The sequence below is a fragment of the Microcaecilia unicolor genome, chromosome 2 (genome assembly GCF_901765095.1).
Source record: "Microcaecilia unicolor chromosome 2, aMicUni1.1, whole genome shotgun sequence".
Lineage (NCBI taxonomy): Eukaryota > Metazoa > Chordata > Amphibia > Gymnophiona > Siphonopidae > Microcaecilia > Microcaecilia unicolor.
The window spans coordinates 368847342-368865419 of NC_044032.1; the positions used below are offsets into that span (position 1 = coordinate 368847342).

Consider the following 18078-nt stretch of genomic DNA (forward strand, 5'->3'; position numbering starts at 1 on the left):
GTGTCAGACCAGTGATCCACTAGCCCAGTATCCTGTTTCCAACAGTGGCCAATCGAGGTCACAAGTACCTGGTAGAAACCCAATTAGTAGCAACATTCCATGCTATCAATCCCGGGGCAAGCAGTGGCTTCCCCCATGTCCATCTCAATAACAGACTATGGACTTTTCCTCTAGGAAAAGAGGGACGCTGTGTTCCTGTGAAGAGTAAGCAGGAAGATTTTGCGTGCATTTTGCATGGATTTTAGTCATGTTTGATGTGACTTCAGTTCTCGGCTGGTTTCTTCATTCTAGACGATTACAACTGAATGACCCCTGACGCAGGCACTTCATGCCGAAACACAGCCCGGGGTCAATGGTACAAGATTTATGTATAAGACATATGATATGCAATTAAAGGTTTGTCCCGCTTGTGAAGGCTCCTGGTACTTTTTTTTGCTGTTTTGTGTTTTGAATCCTCTTTTTGTTGTTTAAATCCAGATATACAAATCCTTCAGCAGCGAGTTCCAGAGCTTAACTATTCTTTGAGTGAAAAAATATTTCTTCCTATTTATTTCAAAAGTATTTCCATGTAATTTCATCAAGTGTCCCCTGGTCTTTGTACTTTTTGAAAGAGTGAAAAAATTGATTCACTTTTACCCATTCTACACTACTCAAGAATTTATAGACCTCAGTCATATCCCCCCTCAGTCTAACCTTTCCTCATATGGGAGGAGTTCCATCTCCTTTATCATTTTGGTCGCTCTTCTTTGAACCTTTTCTAATTCTGCTATATCTTTTTTGAGATATGGCGACGAGATTTGAACATAATACTTGAGGTGAGGTTGCACCACGGAGTGATGCAGAGGCATTATTATAATCTTCATCTTATTTTGCATCCCGTTCCTAATAATTCCTAGCATCCTGTTTGCATTTTTGGCCGCTGCTGCAAACTGGGGAGAAGATTTCAGCGTATCATCTACGAAACCTAGATCTTTTTTTTATTGAGTGCTCACTCCTAAGGTGGACCCTAGCATCAGGTAACTATGGTTCAGATTATTCTTCCCAATGTGCATCACTTTGCATTTGTCCACATTAAATCTTATCTACCATTTGGATGCCCAGTCTTCCAGTTTCTTAAGGTCTTCCTGCAGTTTTTCACAGTCCTAATGTGTTTTGGCAACTTTGAATAGTTTTGAGTCATCTGTAGATTTAATCCCCTCACTCGTTCCGATTTCCAGATCACTTATAATTGTTAAATAGCACTGGTCCCAGTGTAAATCCCTGCGGCACTCCATTATACATCCTCATCCATTGAGAAAAATGACCATTTAAACCTGCCCTCTGTTTTCTGTCCAATAACCAATTCCTAATCCACAGAAGGACATTGCCTCCTATCCCATGACTTTTTAATTTTCTCAGGAGTCTCTCATAAGGATCTTTGTCAAAAGCTTTCTGAAAATCTAGATATACCACATCTGCCTCTACCAGAAATGGTTTTCAAGGGTGATGGTGTGGAGGAACTGAAAGAAATCTTGGTGAACCTGGAAAATGTATTGAACCAAATTGACAAATTAAAGAGTAGTACATCACCTGGACCAGATGGCATACATCCAAGAGTACTCAAAGAACTCGAGCATGAAATTGCTGATCTGCTGTTAGTAATATGTTACCTGTCGTTAAAATCATCAGTAGTATCTGAAGATTGGAGGTTGGCTAATGTGACGCTGATTTTTTAAAAGGTGATGATGGTGTCGGGCAAAATAGTGAAAACTATTATAAAGAATAAAATTACAGAGTACAAAGACAAACATGGTTTAATGGAACAGAGTCGGCATGGCTTCAGCAAAGGGAAGTCTTGCCTCACCAATTTGCTTTATTTCTTTGAAGGTGTAAATAAACATGTGGATAAAGGTGAGGCTGTTGATGTAATGTATCTAGATTTTCAGAAAGCTTTTGATAAAGTTCCTCATGAGAGACTCCTGAGAAAATGAGTCAAGGGATATAAATAAAGGTTCTGGTATGGATTAGGAATTAGTTATTGGACAGAAAACAGCGGGTAGGGTTGTCAGGTTCTCAGGTTCAGAGCCCGCGGGGCTGGGCTCTGTAGCAAACGTGAGCCCTTGGGTTGCTGACGAGGAGCGACAGCAGCAGGCAAAACCCACCAACCAACACTGGGTAAGCACACCCAGCGAACCGGAACACATGGACTGGAATCCCCCGGACTGGAGGACACAGGACTGGAACACTGGACTGCAATCCCCTGGACTGGAACACACACCGGACCGGAACACACTGGACTGGAGCGCACCAGACTGGAACACACACCGGACCGGAATACACTGGACTGGAGCACACCGGACTGGTCCACACAGCTTCACCTGCACTTAGCTACTAAGCCCCCCCAGGAGTTGAGCTCATGGGTTCGAGTAGCCGGCAGGACTTACTGGACGACACAGGGACCAGGACTAGAACAAGCTGTAACGGAAGTGCACCTAACTCCTAAAGTGACCAAAAGTGTTCCTAAGCCCAGCACCAACAGAAAAGCTCCTAAGCCCTCCACTAACAGCAGTGCTCCTAACAGAAACTAACAGGGGTGCCCCTATGCCCTACACTAACAGAAGTGCAGGGAAACCACAAGGGAAAAGGAAGGGAAGACAAATGCCAGACCTAACACTGGTACTTCCTAAGCACCAAGCTGCAGCAGCTAAACATGGGTTCTCACCCTGGTGCTTCCCAAGCACCCAGCTACAGCAGCTAAACACAGGTCATGAGGAAAAGCGGGGCAAGCACAAGGAAACAAGCAGGAAAGCCAAACACCCCAACAACAAAAGGTGCTTCCTAAACACTTACTAACAAGGGTACTCCCAGCACCAAACTCCAGCACTGCACTAACAGCAGTGCTACACACCGTAGCAAAAGGGAAAGCAGAGGAGCCAAAGGGAAAAACAGGGAAGGCAAACACACAAGTCACAAGTGCACACTGACTGCACTAAACTAACCTGGACCTAAAGCAAGTAGCCAGAGGCAAACGTTGCGAAGGCCCTGAAGGAAAGAACCCACTTCCTTATCAAGGCCCTCCCAGATGATGTCACTCTCCCTAGAGCCAGGCAACAGCACACTGACCCAGAGAGCACACTGAAACCCATAGAGGCCCAACCCACACCAATGGAACACCGTGAAACACTTGAAGCCAGTACACCCAAAGAGAGTTAGAGCAACTCAGACTACACCCACAGCTGCAGTGAAGAGACAATTAACCCCATGCTGCTGGAAGCTGCCAGCACAGAGAGACAGAGCCAGCTCAGAAAGGAAAGAGAAAAGAAACAGAAGCCAGCTAAGAAGCTGACCCCCAGGAAAGAGGTAAGTTTGAGAGGGGTTCTGACCCCAATCATAACAAGGGTTAAATGGTTATTTCTTTCAATGGAGGAGGGTGAACAGTGGAGTACCACAGGGATTTGTATAGGGACTGGTGCTATTTAACATATTTATAAATGATATGGAAATTGGAACGACGAGTGAGGTGATAAATTTGCAGATGACACAAAACTATTCAAGGTTGTTAAAACACGTGCAGCCTGTGAAATATTTCAGGAAGACCTTAAAAAATTGGAAGACTGGGCATCCAAATGGCAGATGTAATTTAATGTGGACAAATGCAAGATGATACACATTGGAAAGAATAATCCGAATCATAGTTACCTGATGCTAGGGTCCACCTTGGGGGTCAATGCTCAAGAAAAATATCTGGGTGTCGTAGGTAATATGCTGAAATCATTTGCTCAGTGTGCGGCAGCTGCCAAAAAAGCAAACAAGATGCTAGGAATTAGGGATGCTGAATAAGACCGAAAATGCTATAATTCCTTTGTATCGCTCCATGGTGCGACCGCACCTTGAGTATTGTGTTCAGTTCTGGTCGCCGTATATTCAAAGATGTAGCGGAATTAGTAAAAGTTCAGAGAAGAGCGACCAAAATGATAAAGGGGATGGAACTCCTCTCATATGAAGAAAGGCTAAGAGGTTAGGACTCTTCAGCTTGGAAAAGAGACAGATGAGGGGAGATATGATTGAGGTCTACAAAATCCTGAGTGGTGTAGAACGAGTAGAAGTAAATTGATTTTTTTTTTAAACTCCATTCCAAAAGTACAAAGAATAGGGGACACTCAAGGAAGTTACATGGAAATACTTTTAAAACAAATATGAAGAAATATTTTTTCACTCAACGAATAATTAAATTCTGGTACTCTTTGCCGGAGGATGTGGTAACAGCGGTTAGCGTATCTGGGTTTAAAAAAGTTTTGGACAAATTCCTAGAGGAAACGTCCATTGTCTGCTATTGAGATAGACATGGGGAAGCAACTGCTTACCCCGGGATTGGTAGCATTGAATGTTGCTTCTCATTGGGTTTCTGCCAGGTGCTTGTGACCTGGCTTGGCCACCATTTGGAAATCAGGATACTGGGCTAGATGGACCATTGATCTGACCCAGTATGGCTACAATTATGTTCCTAACTGGCTCACCTTTATCCACTTGTTTATTCACATCTTCAAAGAAATGAAGCAAATTGGTGAGACAAAATTTCCCTTGGTAAACCCAAGTAGCAGCTGGTGGCCTTGTCTAGAGAAAAAGGGAGTGTAGGGATTTTGGCAGTTCATTTTAAGTGTAAAGCATAGTAGTATGGTTTGTATGTTACTTACCTGTTCTTTCAGGATAGCAGGACTTAAATCCTCACAAGCCTCGCACCTCCCCAAGGAATTGTATTAATTTAGCTTGTAATAAACTGAGGAAGTCCTGTGCAACAGCAGCAGGTAGGAACAGATTTGCATGTGTGAAGAGACTACCCAAACGCTTCTAGGAAAAGGTTGCTGGGATATTACTTACTTCCTTCACCAGGCTCAGTCTGTGATGTTACCCAGACGTGAGGATTTAATTCCTACTGTCCTCTGAGAACATCTGTGAGGTCAGTAGTAACTGTTTTACCTTCAAGTCAAGAAGCAGGTCCTTCTATTCCCTTGTCACAAAATTTGCATATACAAAATCTTTGTTATATATGTATGTTATGTTTATATGTTTTCTGTTTTGATTTTACATTTGTGAGTCATGGAGAGAAGGACCTCTTTCCTGCACTGGCAGGTAAAACTTCTCGTGCTTTAAAATCAAGGGCCTCTGCAAATAGAAATGTCTTCAGCTTTGTAAGAAAAGCATAGCGATCTTATTCTTTTTCATTCTATTTTTTTTGTTGTTTTAATGGGTACACAAAGCGCACATATAGGAAAACAAAACAATCCACATCAAGGGAGCAAGACAATAAGTAAAACTAGCAAATATAACACATCCATTTACATCCTGGTTTAATTATAAGGTGATCTAACTAAATTCCTGCCTACAGATAACTAGCTCACTTCCCTATCTATCAACAACCTCTCTAGCTGCTCTGGCTCAAAGAAAAATATAATCACAATCGCTCTTTAATTCTAATGGTAGATTATTCCACAATAACAACCGTCATTTGTCTGGATAATCTTATTTGCAGTTTGGCATTCTCTAAGCAACATCTTCTGCATGTGATCATTTTGTAGGTATTCAGCGCCGCTGTATGTGGATATTACAAAGACAGTTGTGAAGGAGGGTGAAGAACAGCTGCAGACCCAGCACCAGAAAACATTTATTGGAAAGATCCCAATCATGCTACGTTCCACCTACTGCCTGCTGAATGGCCTGACTGACCGTGACCTCTGTGAGCTGAATGAATGCCCCCTAGACCCTGGAGGCTATTTTATTATAAATGGATCAGAAAAGGTAAAGCAGGTTCCTCTCTCTGTCAACCTTCTGTCCTCTTCTTCCCCTCAATATCCGTGAATTGAAAAGTCACTCATTGATGACCTAGTCTTAAGGAGTACCTAATAGTTATTGCAGTGGCCTGAGAACCAGGGAAACTGGGTTTGATTCCCACTGCAGCTCCTTGTGACCCTGGGCAAGTCACTTAACCCTCTTGCCTCAGGTACAATTCTTAGATTGTGAGCCCACTAGGGACAGAGACAGTACCTGCATGTAATAAATATAAACTGCTTTCATTGTACCAGAGAGAGGTGGTATATCAAATCCCTTTCCCTGTCCCCCTATTGGCAGGTAGGATAAAGGAGACCAAGTCCAACACTAATCGACCATCTCCTTAAGCATTGCTTTGGTCTGTTAATCTCCCGAGGAGATCTGCCCCAGCCATTCTCTTGCTGAAGGGAGGTGTAACTGGTGAGACCACATTTTCTTGCACATTTCTATCTGAAACGGGCTCTGTCGCTTTCCATTTTCCCCAGCCATCCCTTTTGGAGGGGGCAGGAGGGTCCTCCAGAGGCACTCAGAACTCGGGCCTGGGGGATCTTGAGGAGGGGGAACTTGGTCAAGAGGAGCAGGACGATACGAAGGCAGTCCAGATTTTTCATAGGGACGAACTGCCTTCTCTTATTTCAGAGTCCTTGCAGGTGTTAAATATTGAAGATCCTGAGGATTAGCTGCTGCCGCGGTGAATGTCAAAATGGCTAGCACCAGAAGGCCAGCTCGAGCCGTTTTGGTACACGAGGCTATTCAGGAACTTATTTCGGACCAGTGGTCAGAGCTGGAGGGGAGTCTGAAGGTTGCTCGCACTATGGCCTGCCTCTACCCGGTGGGGGAGTCTCATCTGGGTCTTCCAGTTGAGGGTGAGGTTGCCCTCAAGGATATACAGGATCGCCGTTTGGAGGCATCTTTGAAACGCTCCTTTGAGGGTGCAGCCTTGTGGATATTCTGAAAGCCAGACTGGGGGGATCTCAAGGACCAACAGACGTCTTGACAGTTGTGGCTTTTCCTTGCTCTTGTAAGCTCAAATAGTTCAGTAGTCAAAATCAACAAAAAATAGCTTGACTAGGATTATTGGGGATTAAAGATTTTTGCTTGATCCCAGTAGTGGAAGGATTAGCCATACTTCAGAAACGGAGGCCAATACACTTGGGGTTCAGCTGGATTCTGCATTATGCCTTGATCCTCATAGCTGGTATAGCTCGCTTTGATTAGGCAAATGTAACCATTTTCTGAGATTCTGCTTTAATAAATAAGTAACTTTATAGATTTTATTGGATTATTGCCATGCTCTTTATATCAGTTTGTGTACGAAAGTGCTATACAGACTTCAGATGATCTGAAACACTGCAAAAAGTTTGTTGATTTAGAAGAGTGAGTGCCATTTCTGTCTTCTGAAGCTTGAGTTCTCATGGGAGTCTGAAGAGGATCCACGGTACTTCTCAGAGGAGTCCTATGGCATCCTATCTGACCCCTTCCCTCCAGAGGAAAGGAGGACATCTCCACCAGAGTGCCTCTCAGGTTTTTTTGTGGGAAATGGTGGCTGCCATTCTCATTTGTTTAGAGATGGAGGACGAGCCCAGGGCCGAGCTGTTCGAGATCTTGGACTATGAATTCTCCTCCTAGAGAGACTATGACTGTCCCTCTTCACTGGATCCTGAAAGATGTTCAAGTGAAAAACTGGGAGTTCCCTCTAGTCGGTTCCTGTCCTGCCCAAGAAGATAGACACTGTGTATCGGATCCAGCGTTCCCCAGGGTTTCACAAGCCTCATTTGCCTCCTCATTCCCTGGTGGTGGAATCTGCACTCAAGAGCAAGGAGTTTCGAGAGACTATGCTTTGGCACACCTTGGCAGAGAAGCTAGAATTCTGGGTTCTTTTGGGTGGAAGAGCAAGGAGTTTCGAGAGACTATGCTTTGGCACACCTTGGCAGAGAAGCTAGAATTCTGGGTTCTTTTGGGTGGAAGATATATCAACCCTCTATGCTCATCTCCCGTATTCAATCTTACCAGCTCTACACAAGCCTGTATTTGCGGAACTTGGTGCACAGTATGTCTGATTTGGAGGATTCTGTCCCACAGGTGCAGACCAAATCACTTTGTCAGCTAGTCGAGCAGCAGAAAGTGGGTAGAACATTCTTGGCCCATTGATGGGGGTCCTGGATCTCTGCCCAGAGTATAGTGATGCTCAGACTCTTATGGGTACATGTCTCTGACTTAGAACTTGCTGTCCAGCAGACATTGATGGATGCCAAGGGCTGGAAAGGATCTTTTTGGAGACTACTACTACTACTACTTGACATTTCTAAAGCGCTACTAGGGTTACGCAGCGCTGTACAATTTAACATAGAAGGACAGTCCCTGCTCAAGGAGCTTACAATCTAAAGGACAAATGTACAGTCAGTCAAATAGGGGCAGTCTAGATTTCCTGAAAGGTATAAAGGTTAGGTGCCGAAAGCAACATTGAAGAGGGGGGCTTTGAGCAAAGATTTGAAGATGGGTAGGGAGAGGGCTTGGCGTAAGGGCTCAGGAAGTTTATTCCAAGCATAGGGTGAAGCGAGGCAGAATGAGCGGAGCCTGGAGTTGGCGGTGGTGGAGAAGGGTACTGAGAGGAGGGATTTGTCCTGTGAGCGGAGGTTATGGGCGGGGAACGTAAGGGGAAATGAGGGTAGAGAGGTAATGAGGGGCTGCAGACTGAGTGCATTTGTAGGTAAGGAGAAGCTTGAACTGTATGCAGTATCTGATTGGAAGCCAGTGAAGTGACCTGTGGAGAGGGGTGATATGAGTATATCGGTTCAGGCGGAATATAAGACGTGCAGCAGAGTTCTGAACGGATTGAAGGGGGGATAAATGGCTAAGTGGGAGGCCAGTGAGGAGTAGGTTGCAGAAGTCAAGGCGAGAGGTAATGAGAGCGTGGACGAGAGTACGGGTGGTGTGCTCGGAGAGGAAAGGGCAAATTTTGCTGATGTTAAAGAGAAAGAAGCGACATGTCTTGGCTATCTGCTGGATATACGTGGAGAGGGAGGAGTCAAAGATGACTCCGAGGTTGCGGGCGGATGAGGGTGCCATCAACTGAGATAGAGAGCGGAGGAAGAGGAAAAGTGGGTTTTGGTGGAAAGACGATAAGCTCGGTCTTGGACATGTTCAGTTTCAGGTGGCGGTTGGACATCCATGCAGCAATGTCGGATAAGCAGGCCGATACCTTGGCCTGGGTCTCCGCGGTGATGTCTGGTGTGGAGAGATACGGCTGGGTGTCATCAGCATAAAGATGATACTGGAAACCATGAGATGAGATCAGTGAGCCCAGGGAAGAGGTGTAGATTGAAAAAAGAAGGGGTCCAAGGACAGATCCCTGGGGAACTCCAACAGAGAGCGGGATGGGGGTGGAGGAAGATCCATGAGAGTGTACTCTGAAGGTGCGGTGGGAGAGATCGGAGGAGAACCAGGAGAGGACAGAGCCCTTGAACCCAAAAGAGGACAGTGTGGCAAGAAGTAAATCATGATTGACAGTATCAAATGCGGCGGATAGATCGAGGAGGATGAGGATGGAGTAGTGGCCTCTGGATTTGGCAAGGAACAGGTCATTACAGAATTTAGAGAGTGCTGTTTCTGTCGAGTGTAGCGGGTGAAAACCGGATTGAAGCGGATCGAGGATGGCCTGAGAGGAGAGAAAATCAAGGCAGCGGCTGTGAACAGCACGCTTAAGTATTTTGGAGAGGAAGAGTAGGAGGGAGATGGGGCGGTAGTTGGAGGGTTAGGTAGGGTCAAGTGATGGTTTTTTGAGGAGAGGTGTGACTACGGTGTGCTTGAAGGTGTCAGGGACAGTTGCAGTGGAGAGAGAGAGGTTGAGGATATGACAGATGAAGGGGGTGACAGTATGAGAGATGGTGTTAAGTAAGTTGGTGGGGATGGGATCAGAGGAACAAGTGGTGCATTTCGAGGAAGAAAGAAGGCGGGCGGGTTCCTCCTCGGTGATATCAGGAAAGGAGGAGAAAGAGGCCTGGGTTGGTTGGTTGAGGGAGAGGGTTGAAGGGTGAAGAGGAAGAGGTGGCTTGGTAGTGAACTCAAGGTTGATCTTTTGCACCTTGTCGCGGAAGTAGTCAGCCAGTGATTGAGGTGAGAGTGAGGGGGGGGGGGGGTGGGAGCGGAGGGCACTTTGAGGAAGGAGTTAAGGGTGGTGAAGAGACGACGAGGGTTGGCGCTGAGAGAATTGGTCAATTGGGTGTAATAGTCCTGTTTGGCAAGGAAAAGGGAGGACTGGAAGGAGGATAGCATGAATTTGTAATGAAGGAAATCTGAATGGGTACGAGATTTCCTCCACAGGCGTTCAGCCGATCGGGCGCAGGAGCGAAGGTAACGGATGCAAGGGGTCAGCCAGGGCTAGGGATTAGTACGCCTTGTGGGACGGGAGATGGATGGTGCAAGGATGTCCAGAGCAGAGGAGAGAGTGGCATTGTAAGCGGAGACAGCCCTGTCGACAGACTCGGAGGACATGATGGAAGGGAGGAGTTTAGAGATAATAGAGGATAAGGTGGGAGGGTCGACAGCCTGGAGATTCCTGGAAGTAGTGGTTAGTGTTGGGCGGGACTGCGGGGGAGGGTGATGAAGTGTGAAGGTGGTCAGGTGATGGTCAGAGAGAGGAAGAGCTGAGGCGCAGAAATTGGAGGGTGAGCAGGTAGAGGAGAGGACGAGGTCAAGACAATGGCCAGATTGGTGAGTAGGGGTGGTGGAGCTCAGTTGGAGGTTGAAGGAGGAGGTTAGAGTGAGGAACTGAGAAGCGTATGAGTCGGATGGGTTATCAGTGTGTATGTTAAAGTCTCCAAGAATGAGGGATGGGGATGAGGGCTCAAGAAAAACGGAGAGCCAGGCATCGAAGTCAGTAAGGAAGGAAGATAGGGACTTATCAGGGGGGCGGTAAATGACTGCAACTCTGAGTGGCAGCGGGTAGAATAGACAGATGGAGTGAACTTCAAAGGATGAGAAGCAGTGAGACTGCGGTAGGAGGAGAGGTTGAAAACTGCAGGAGGGCGAAAGTAGTAACCCACCGCAGCCAACTAGGCGGGGAGAATGGGAGAAAAGATAGCCTCCATGGCATAGGGCTGCGACTGAGGCAGAGTCGTCAGGGGTGAGCCAGGTTTCAGTTAGGGCGAGGAGTTGGAGAGAATGGGAGATGAAGAGGTCATGGGTAAAGGAGAGTTTGTTGCAGACAGATTGGGCATTCCATAGGGCGCACGAGAAGGGGAGGGTAGCCTAAGAGACAGAGCTGTAATCTGCAGGCAGACTAAGTTGGCTTCTCTGAAAAAGCGGTTGGTTTTGAGGCTGAAATCTGCTTTCCCCAGAAAGAACTAGTCACACCCACTAAGTTTGAAAAATGTGGGGGAAGGGAGGTGAAGAGACAGAACTGTTCTCTGCAGGGAGACTATCTCTAAAAGGTATTTTCTCTGAAAAAGCTGTTGCTTTTGAGACAGAGCTGTAATCTGCAGGCAGACTATCTCTAAAAATCACTTTGTCAGCTAGTCGAGCAGCAGAAAGTGGGTAGAACGTTCTTGGCCCCTTGATGGGGGTCCTGGATCTCTGCCCAGAGTATAGTGATGTGCAGACTCTTATGGGTACGTGTCTCTGACTTAGACCTTGCTGTCCAGCAGACATTGATGGATGCCAAGGGCTGGAAAGGATCTTTTTGGAGACGAAGTGGAGGAGGTCGCTGACCTCATCAAGAAACACATTGACACCATTGATACTCTCTCCCACCAGACGTCTTCTGTACCTTCCTCCTCTTGTAGGAGGTTTTTGGGCAAGTCGAAGAGGGGTCCCTACTACTCTGAGATGTAGGTATGCACTTTCTCAGCAGGTTCAGTTCCAGCATGCTCGTTCTTGTCAACAGTGTGTGCCAAAGGCCCATCCAGCTCCCCAGTCAAAGCCGGGGACGAGCTTTTGACTGCTTCCAGCAGAGCATAGCCGTAGTAAAGGTAACCATCCCAGATGACCTGCAGGTTGGGGGGAGACAGAATTTTTTCCAAGAAAGGTGCCCCCTTGTATTTTTATTTATTTTATTTATTCATGACATTTATACCCCACATTAGTCCGAAATAGACTCAAGTTCAGCGTAGCTTACAAACAAACAATAAAGTGAATAAAACATAATGTATATTACACAAATTACAATAAGTTCAAGAAACAAATTAATACGTGTGTAGTAAGTAATCAGGGATTTAGACTATCTCAAGGACAAACAAATAATTTAAGGTGGATAGGTGAGAGCATAATTAGGCAGGACTAGATGGGAAACAAGATTAAGAAAAGGGTGTGGGTAAAATTCAAATAGAGTTCTTTGTATTCAGAAAGGCCAGACTGAAGAAATGTGTTTTTAGAAGACTTCTAAAAGTTAGGTAATCATCTGTGTAAAGCTGCGTGGCTTATGCTATTCTCTCAGAAAAAGTCAGACAGAGACCAAAAGACAGGAAAAGGGTGGTTTTATTACGCACTACAACAGAAGCTGGTATTAGTAGCAAACATTAGTAATCTCACAAAACCTAACATCAGTTATTCTGGTAGTTGTAAAATAATTAGTCTGAACTCGGAGAAGAGGAAGGAAAATTTTTCTCATTAGGACATATCATATGAAGGACACAAAGCTGAAAGAAAGGAGAGAGAGAAACAAACAGAAGAAAGAAGGAAAGAATGAAAAGTTCTTAGCTGCAAAGATTTAGTCCTCACCCATAGTCACGGGGGAGAAGGGAAAGCACACACATTCTCCCCCCCCCCCCCCCCCCCCCGAGAATATGCCCTACCTACCGGAAGGATATATTCCATTGTTCCCTATACGCCTTCCATCACAGAGCACCACCTCATATATCACCCAATGAGGAATCCTGCACATACACAGGGCTCTGCCCATGTGTCTGGTCATTAGCTCATGTTTTACCTTGTGAGCCACTACAGAAGGTCTCCTTGAAAGATCTTCTTCTAAAGATAGCGTTCTTGTTGACTGTTGTGTTAGCGTTTTAGAGCTTCAGGCTGTTGGCATCTGTTTCTTCAATTTTCGGAGACATGGGTCTCCTTGCTCATGGTTCATTCCTTTTGTCTAAAAGTGGTATCAGCATTTCATCTCAACTAATCTGTGGAGCTTCCATCTTTTCGCAGATGACAATCTGGTTTAGGATGGCCTGGACATAGCTTCAACAGCAACTTCAATAGGTGTAACATGAAGATAGTGCCAAGCATACTTGTAAGACCTGTGTCCTGCAAATGACTAGACTGGTTCAGATGGGCTGGAGTGGGCTTTGACCACACCTCCAGTAGTTAGAACATAAGGACGGTGCTGGGTGGGTTTCAACTGTATGTCCCAGAAATGCCAAAGAAAAGACCATGATCAAGTATTTTATGTCACATTCCTTGTTGGTTTAATTATGAAATGATAATGCATGTAACTGTTGGGCAGACTGGATGGATCGTTCAGGTCTTTATCTTCCATCATTTACTATGTTACTGTCTCCGGCAGATATTTTGCAAGATGGTAACATGGTCAATGCTGGGCTCATAAGCCAGCTTTGGGATTTCACTCCTCAGGGTGGTGGTGCCAGGTTCCCATCCACTCTAGGGATTGGTTTTGAACATCCCACAGGTTCTGGAATAGTGGGAAGCTATGTAATGGAAGGAGAAATTAGGTCTTGCCTGATAATGGTTTTTCTTTCCGTTAGTCCTTCCCACTATTCCAGAGGCCTGCCAGAGATTTCTAAGATGTTTTAGTCGGTGAGAAATAATAATAGGTCAAAGAACGATTGTCACCTTGCATGGTGCTTCCTACATATCTCTTGTTCTCTACAAGTTGTCTAGAGATGAGAGATCCACACGTTTGCTCGTCTGGTTAGTGTTAGGTTAGTGAGTTGTTTATGGTGATTGTGTTTATTCTGAATTTCTCCTTACTGCTTGTTTACGTAAATACTGAGGTTCTGGACTGAATGCCAAGAGAGATGTCTCAGCTCAGTTTTCAGTTCTCTATCTCCACATGCTGGTTGACGGCTGCAACTATCCCACAGGTTCTGGAATAGTAGGAAGGACTAATGGAAAGAAAATGATCAGATAAGACCTAATTTTTTCTTAGGTCTTTTGACAGCCTTTGAATCTGAGATGAGTGGAAAACTCTTTTTGCGAGCTTTATTGTCAAATGATAAAAATTGTACATCTCATTTTTGGTCCTTTTTTTGATGTTCATTTTGACAGATATGCTTGTTAGTTATTGTGTGCTATTTTGTGGTTTGTATCTTATATGAAACATACTTCCTTATTATCCAGCTAGGGCAGTCTGCACCAGTGGTTTATATCCCCTGATTAGCAGATGGAGGTAGAGAAAAAAAAAGAGATTTCAGTGACTTCACCAGTATAACCAGCATGTGCAGCCTGGAGCTAGTCAGATGGTGCAGATTGAACTGGTATAGCTTTGGGTAAGGGCCTTTAGGGTTGTCTTCGCCTGGCTTGGAGCCCCCTCTCCCTCTCCTGGAGCAGCCCATCAGAATCATAGTGGTTATTTTTGGCTTTTATTGAAATCTTTGGTCTTTGGATGGTTTTTTTTTTTTTTTTATTACTTGGCTGTTTTGTGTTTATTGTTGCTTTGTAAACTGCCTTAATTTGTTTTTCTGATCTGGGAGAAATTATTTACAATAACTTTGTTTTCTGATCTTTATTTTTCTCTACTTTAGGTTCTGATTGCTCAGGAGAAGATGGCTACAAACACAGTGTATGTGTTTGCAAAGAAGGATTCTAAATATGCTTATACAGCAGAATGTAGATCCTGTCTGGAGAATTCCTCCAGACCAACAAGCACTATCTGGGTTAGCATGCTGGCAAGAGGTGGACAGGTAAGTTCCACTCCAGTTCTGGAAAAAATGTTAAATAGCTTTTTTCATGTATGTATGCAATACTTTTTCAGTGCAAAATCGGTGAATATCTCAGTTCAAATATCAAACGAAAATCAATGTCCAAAGTTCCCTACATGGGCCATGTTTCGCCTGCATAGCGGCGTCTTCAGGGGAACTAAAAGTACAGCAACCCAGGGAGGAACACACTCCAATCCGGTCTGAATCCTGCAAAAGAACGCCCGCACATGCGCATTACTTAGTATTCAGGATTCAGACAGGATTGGAGTGTGTTCCTCCCTGGGTTGCTGTACTTTTAGTTCCTCTGAAGACGCCGCTATGCAGGCGAAACATGGCCCATGTAGGGAACTTTGGACATTGATTTTTGTTTGATATTTGAACTGAGATATTCACTGATTTTGCACTGAAAAAGTATTACACTGACCAGGAATCCACTACGACTTATATATGCACGTCAAGCAGATGGACAGCACTCCACACCACTCAAGCTAAGTAGCGGTTACTTTTTACTCCTTTATTTTCTTAAGAAAATTATTTGAACAGTGTTATCATCAGGAGGAGGCAGGGCATGCAATGGTGCTAAAAAGGTGTTGATTTACATCTCAAATCCTTGAGTCTTTGTATATACACCAAAAAAACTGAGCACACATTGTTATTATTTAAATAATTTTTTAATTTTTAATTTTTTGTTTTGATTTGTATGGATAAACATTGCCTTGGTTTCTGATAGTTTGTATCAGTTAAAATTTAATGCCAAGAAGTGTAGAGTGATGCACTTGGGGTGTGGAAGCCCAAGAGAGAGATACCGGATAGGAGAGGAGAGATTAGTAAACTAGACTCAGGAGAGAGACCTTGGGGTGTTGGTGTCGGAGGATCTGAAGGTGAAGAAACAATGCGACAAGTCAACTCCCGTGGCCAGAAGGATGGTAGGCTGCGTAGAGAGGGGCATAACCAGCAGAAGAAAGGCGGTGTTGATGGTCGTTGGTGAGGCCCCACTTGGAGTATTGTGTTCAGTTTTAGAGGCCATATCTTGCTAAAGATGTAAAAAGACTGGAAGTGGTGCAAAGAAAAGCTACGAAAATGGAATCGGATTTGCGTTGCAAATCATACGAGGAGAGACTTGCTTACCTGAACATGTATACCTTGGAGGAAAGGAGAAACAGGGGTGATATGATACAGACGTTCAAATATTTGAAAGGTATTAATCCGCAAACTAACCTTTTCAGGAGACGGGAAGGCGGTAGAACTAGAGGACATGAATTGAGGTTGAAGGGGGGCAGACTCGGGACTTATGTCAGGAAGTATTTTTTCACGGAGAGGGTGGTGGATATGTGGAATGCCTTCCCGCGGGAGGTGGTGGAGGTGAAAACGGTAATGGAATTCAAACAGAAATCACAAAGAAAATCAATCACAGCTTCCAAATAATGAATTCATGGGCCGATGCATTCCAACTAAAGCTTAATGCTGATAAGACTCAATGCCTTATCCTTTCATCGCAATATAACAAGGTCAGTTATGCTAATATTAACACTCCAAACCACGTTCTTCCTGTCTCGGATACCTTGAAACTCCTGGGAGTCACAATTGATCTAAATCTTACCCTAGAAAGCTATGCAAAAAAATATAAGAAAATGTTCCATGCAATATGGAAACTTAAAAGAGTTAAACCTTTCTTCCCAAGGGAGGTTTTTCACAACCTGGTGCAGTCAATGGTGTTAAGCCATTTGGACTATTGCAATTCCATTTATGCTGGATGTAAAGTACAAATCATTAAGAGACTTCAGACAGCCCAAAACACTGCAGCTAGACTCATATTTGGAAAGGCAAAATATGAAAGTGCCAAACTCCTCAGAGAAAAATTACACTGGCTACCATTAAAAGATCGAATTACATTCAAAATCTGTACCCTGGTCCACAAAATTATTCATGGTGAGGCCCCGACATATATGTTTGACCTCGTCGATTTACCAGCAAGGAATACAAAAAGTTCATCATGTACTTTCTTGAATCTCCATTATCCCAATTGCAGAGGACTTAAATTTAAATCAATATATGCATCTAGTTTCTCCTACATTTGTATGCAACGTTGGAATGCACTGCCGAATGCCATAAAAACAACACACGATTTGGCAGCCTTCCGGAAACTATTAAAGACTAATCTGTTCAGAGAGACTTATCAAAAGGACCCTTCTTAAAAAAACAGGACATCAGAACTGAACCAGAATTGGTTAACATTGAATTATTCTTATTTTGGTTACTTTATCACATTGTCATTATTGAACGCTTTTCACTACCCTTGATTTCAGCACCTGAAATGTATTGATTACCAATTTTATTCTAATTTACTGTGTACTCTATATACTCTGATTGGAACATTCTTCTGTATTTCTTATTCCGGAAATGGCGATCACCTCTACGGTATTTGTAAGCCACATTGAGCCTGCAAAGAGGTTGGAAAATGTGGGATATAAATGCAGAAAATAAATAAATATGCGTGGGATAAACACAAAGGAATCCTGTTTAGAAGAAATGGTTCTGTGAAGATTGGGTGGCGACGCCGATAACTGGAAACAAAACTGGAGCTGGGCAGATTTCTACGGTCTACGCCCTGATCATGACTGAATAGATAGGGATGAGCTGGAGTGTAAATTTTAAGGGGCTTCAATGTTAGCTTCAGAACTTAGTACAAGAACAGTACTGAGCAGACTTCTACAGTCTGTGCCCTGAGAAAGGCAAGGACAAATCAAACTCGGGTATACATATCAGAGTGTCTCATAGATTTGCTATAGTCACTACCAGCTTTCTTAAGATGGTGGACATGTCTTATTTCTAAGGTTATACCCTGTGAGTTGGTGGCAGAAAGATATGCATTGTGGAATCCATGTCTATATGGCTTTTTATTGAGAAGTTCCTGTATTGTATCTGAATATGGGATATATTTTATTTTGTTGCAACTATTGTTTGCTTTTGTCCTATTGTGGATTAAAAACTGGTTGAAGGATAGGAAACAGAGAGTGGGGTTAAATGGGCAGTATTCACAATGGAGAAGGGTAGTTAGTGGGGTTCCTCAGGGGTCAGTGCTAGGACTGCTGCTTTTTAATATATTTATAAATGATTTAGAGATGGGAGTAACTAGCGAGGTAATTAAATTTGCTGATAACACAAAGTTATTCAAAGTCGTTACAGAAGGAACTTATGAGACTGGGCGGCTAAATGGCAGATGACGTTTAATGTGAGCAAGTGCAAGGTGATGCATGTGAGAAAAAAGAACCCGAATTATAGCTACGTCATGCAAGGTTCCACATTAGGAGTTACGGACCAAGAAAGGGATCTGGGTGTCGTCATGCTCAGTGTGATGCTGCGGCTAGGAAAGCGAATAGAATGTTGGGTATTATTA

At 44.1% G+C, this 18078-nt stretch overlaps 1 protein-coding gene across 1 annotated transcript in view; it reads left to right on the plus strand.

Annotated features, from left to right (window-relative positions):
• POLR2B (RNA polymerase II subunit B) overlaps positions 1 to 18078 on the plus strand; it is a 120115-nt gene that overhangs the window by 15851 nt on the left and 86186 nt on the right. Inside the window, exons 5-6 of the mRNA XM_030194562.1 lie at positions 5556 to 5775; positions 14505 to 14663. Coding sequence (XP_030050422.1) covers positions 5556 to 5775; positions 14505 to 14663 — 379 coding nt within the window. The remainder of the gene's footprint in view (positions 1 to 5555; positions 5776 to 14504; positions 14664 to 18078) is intronic.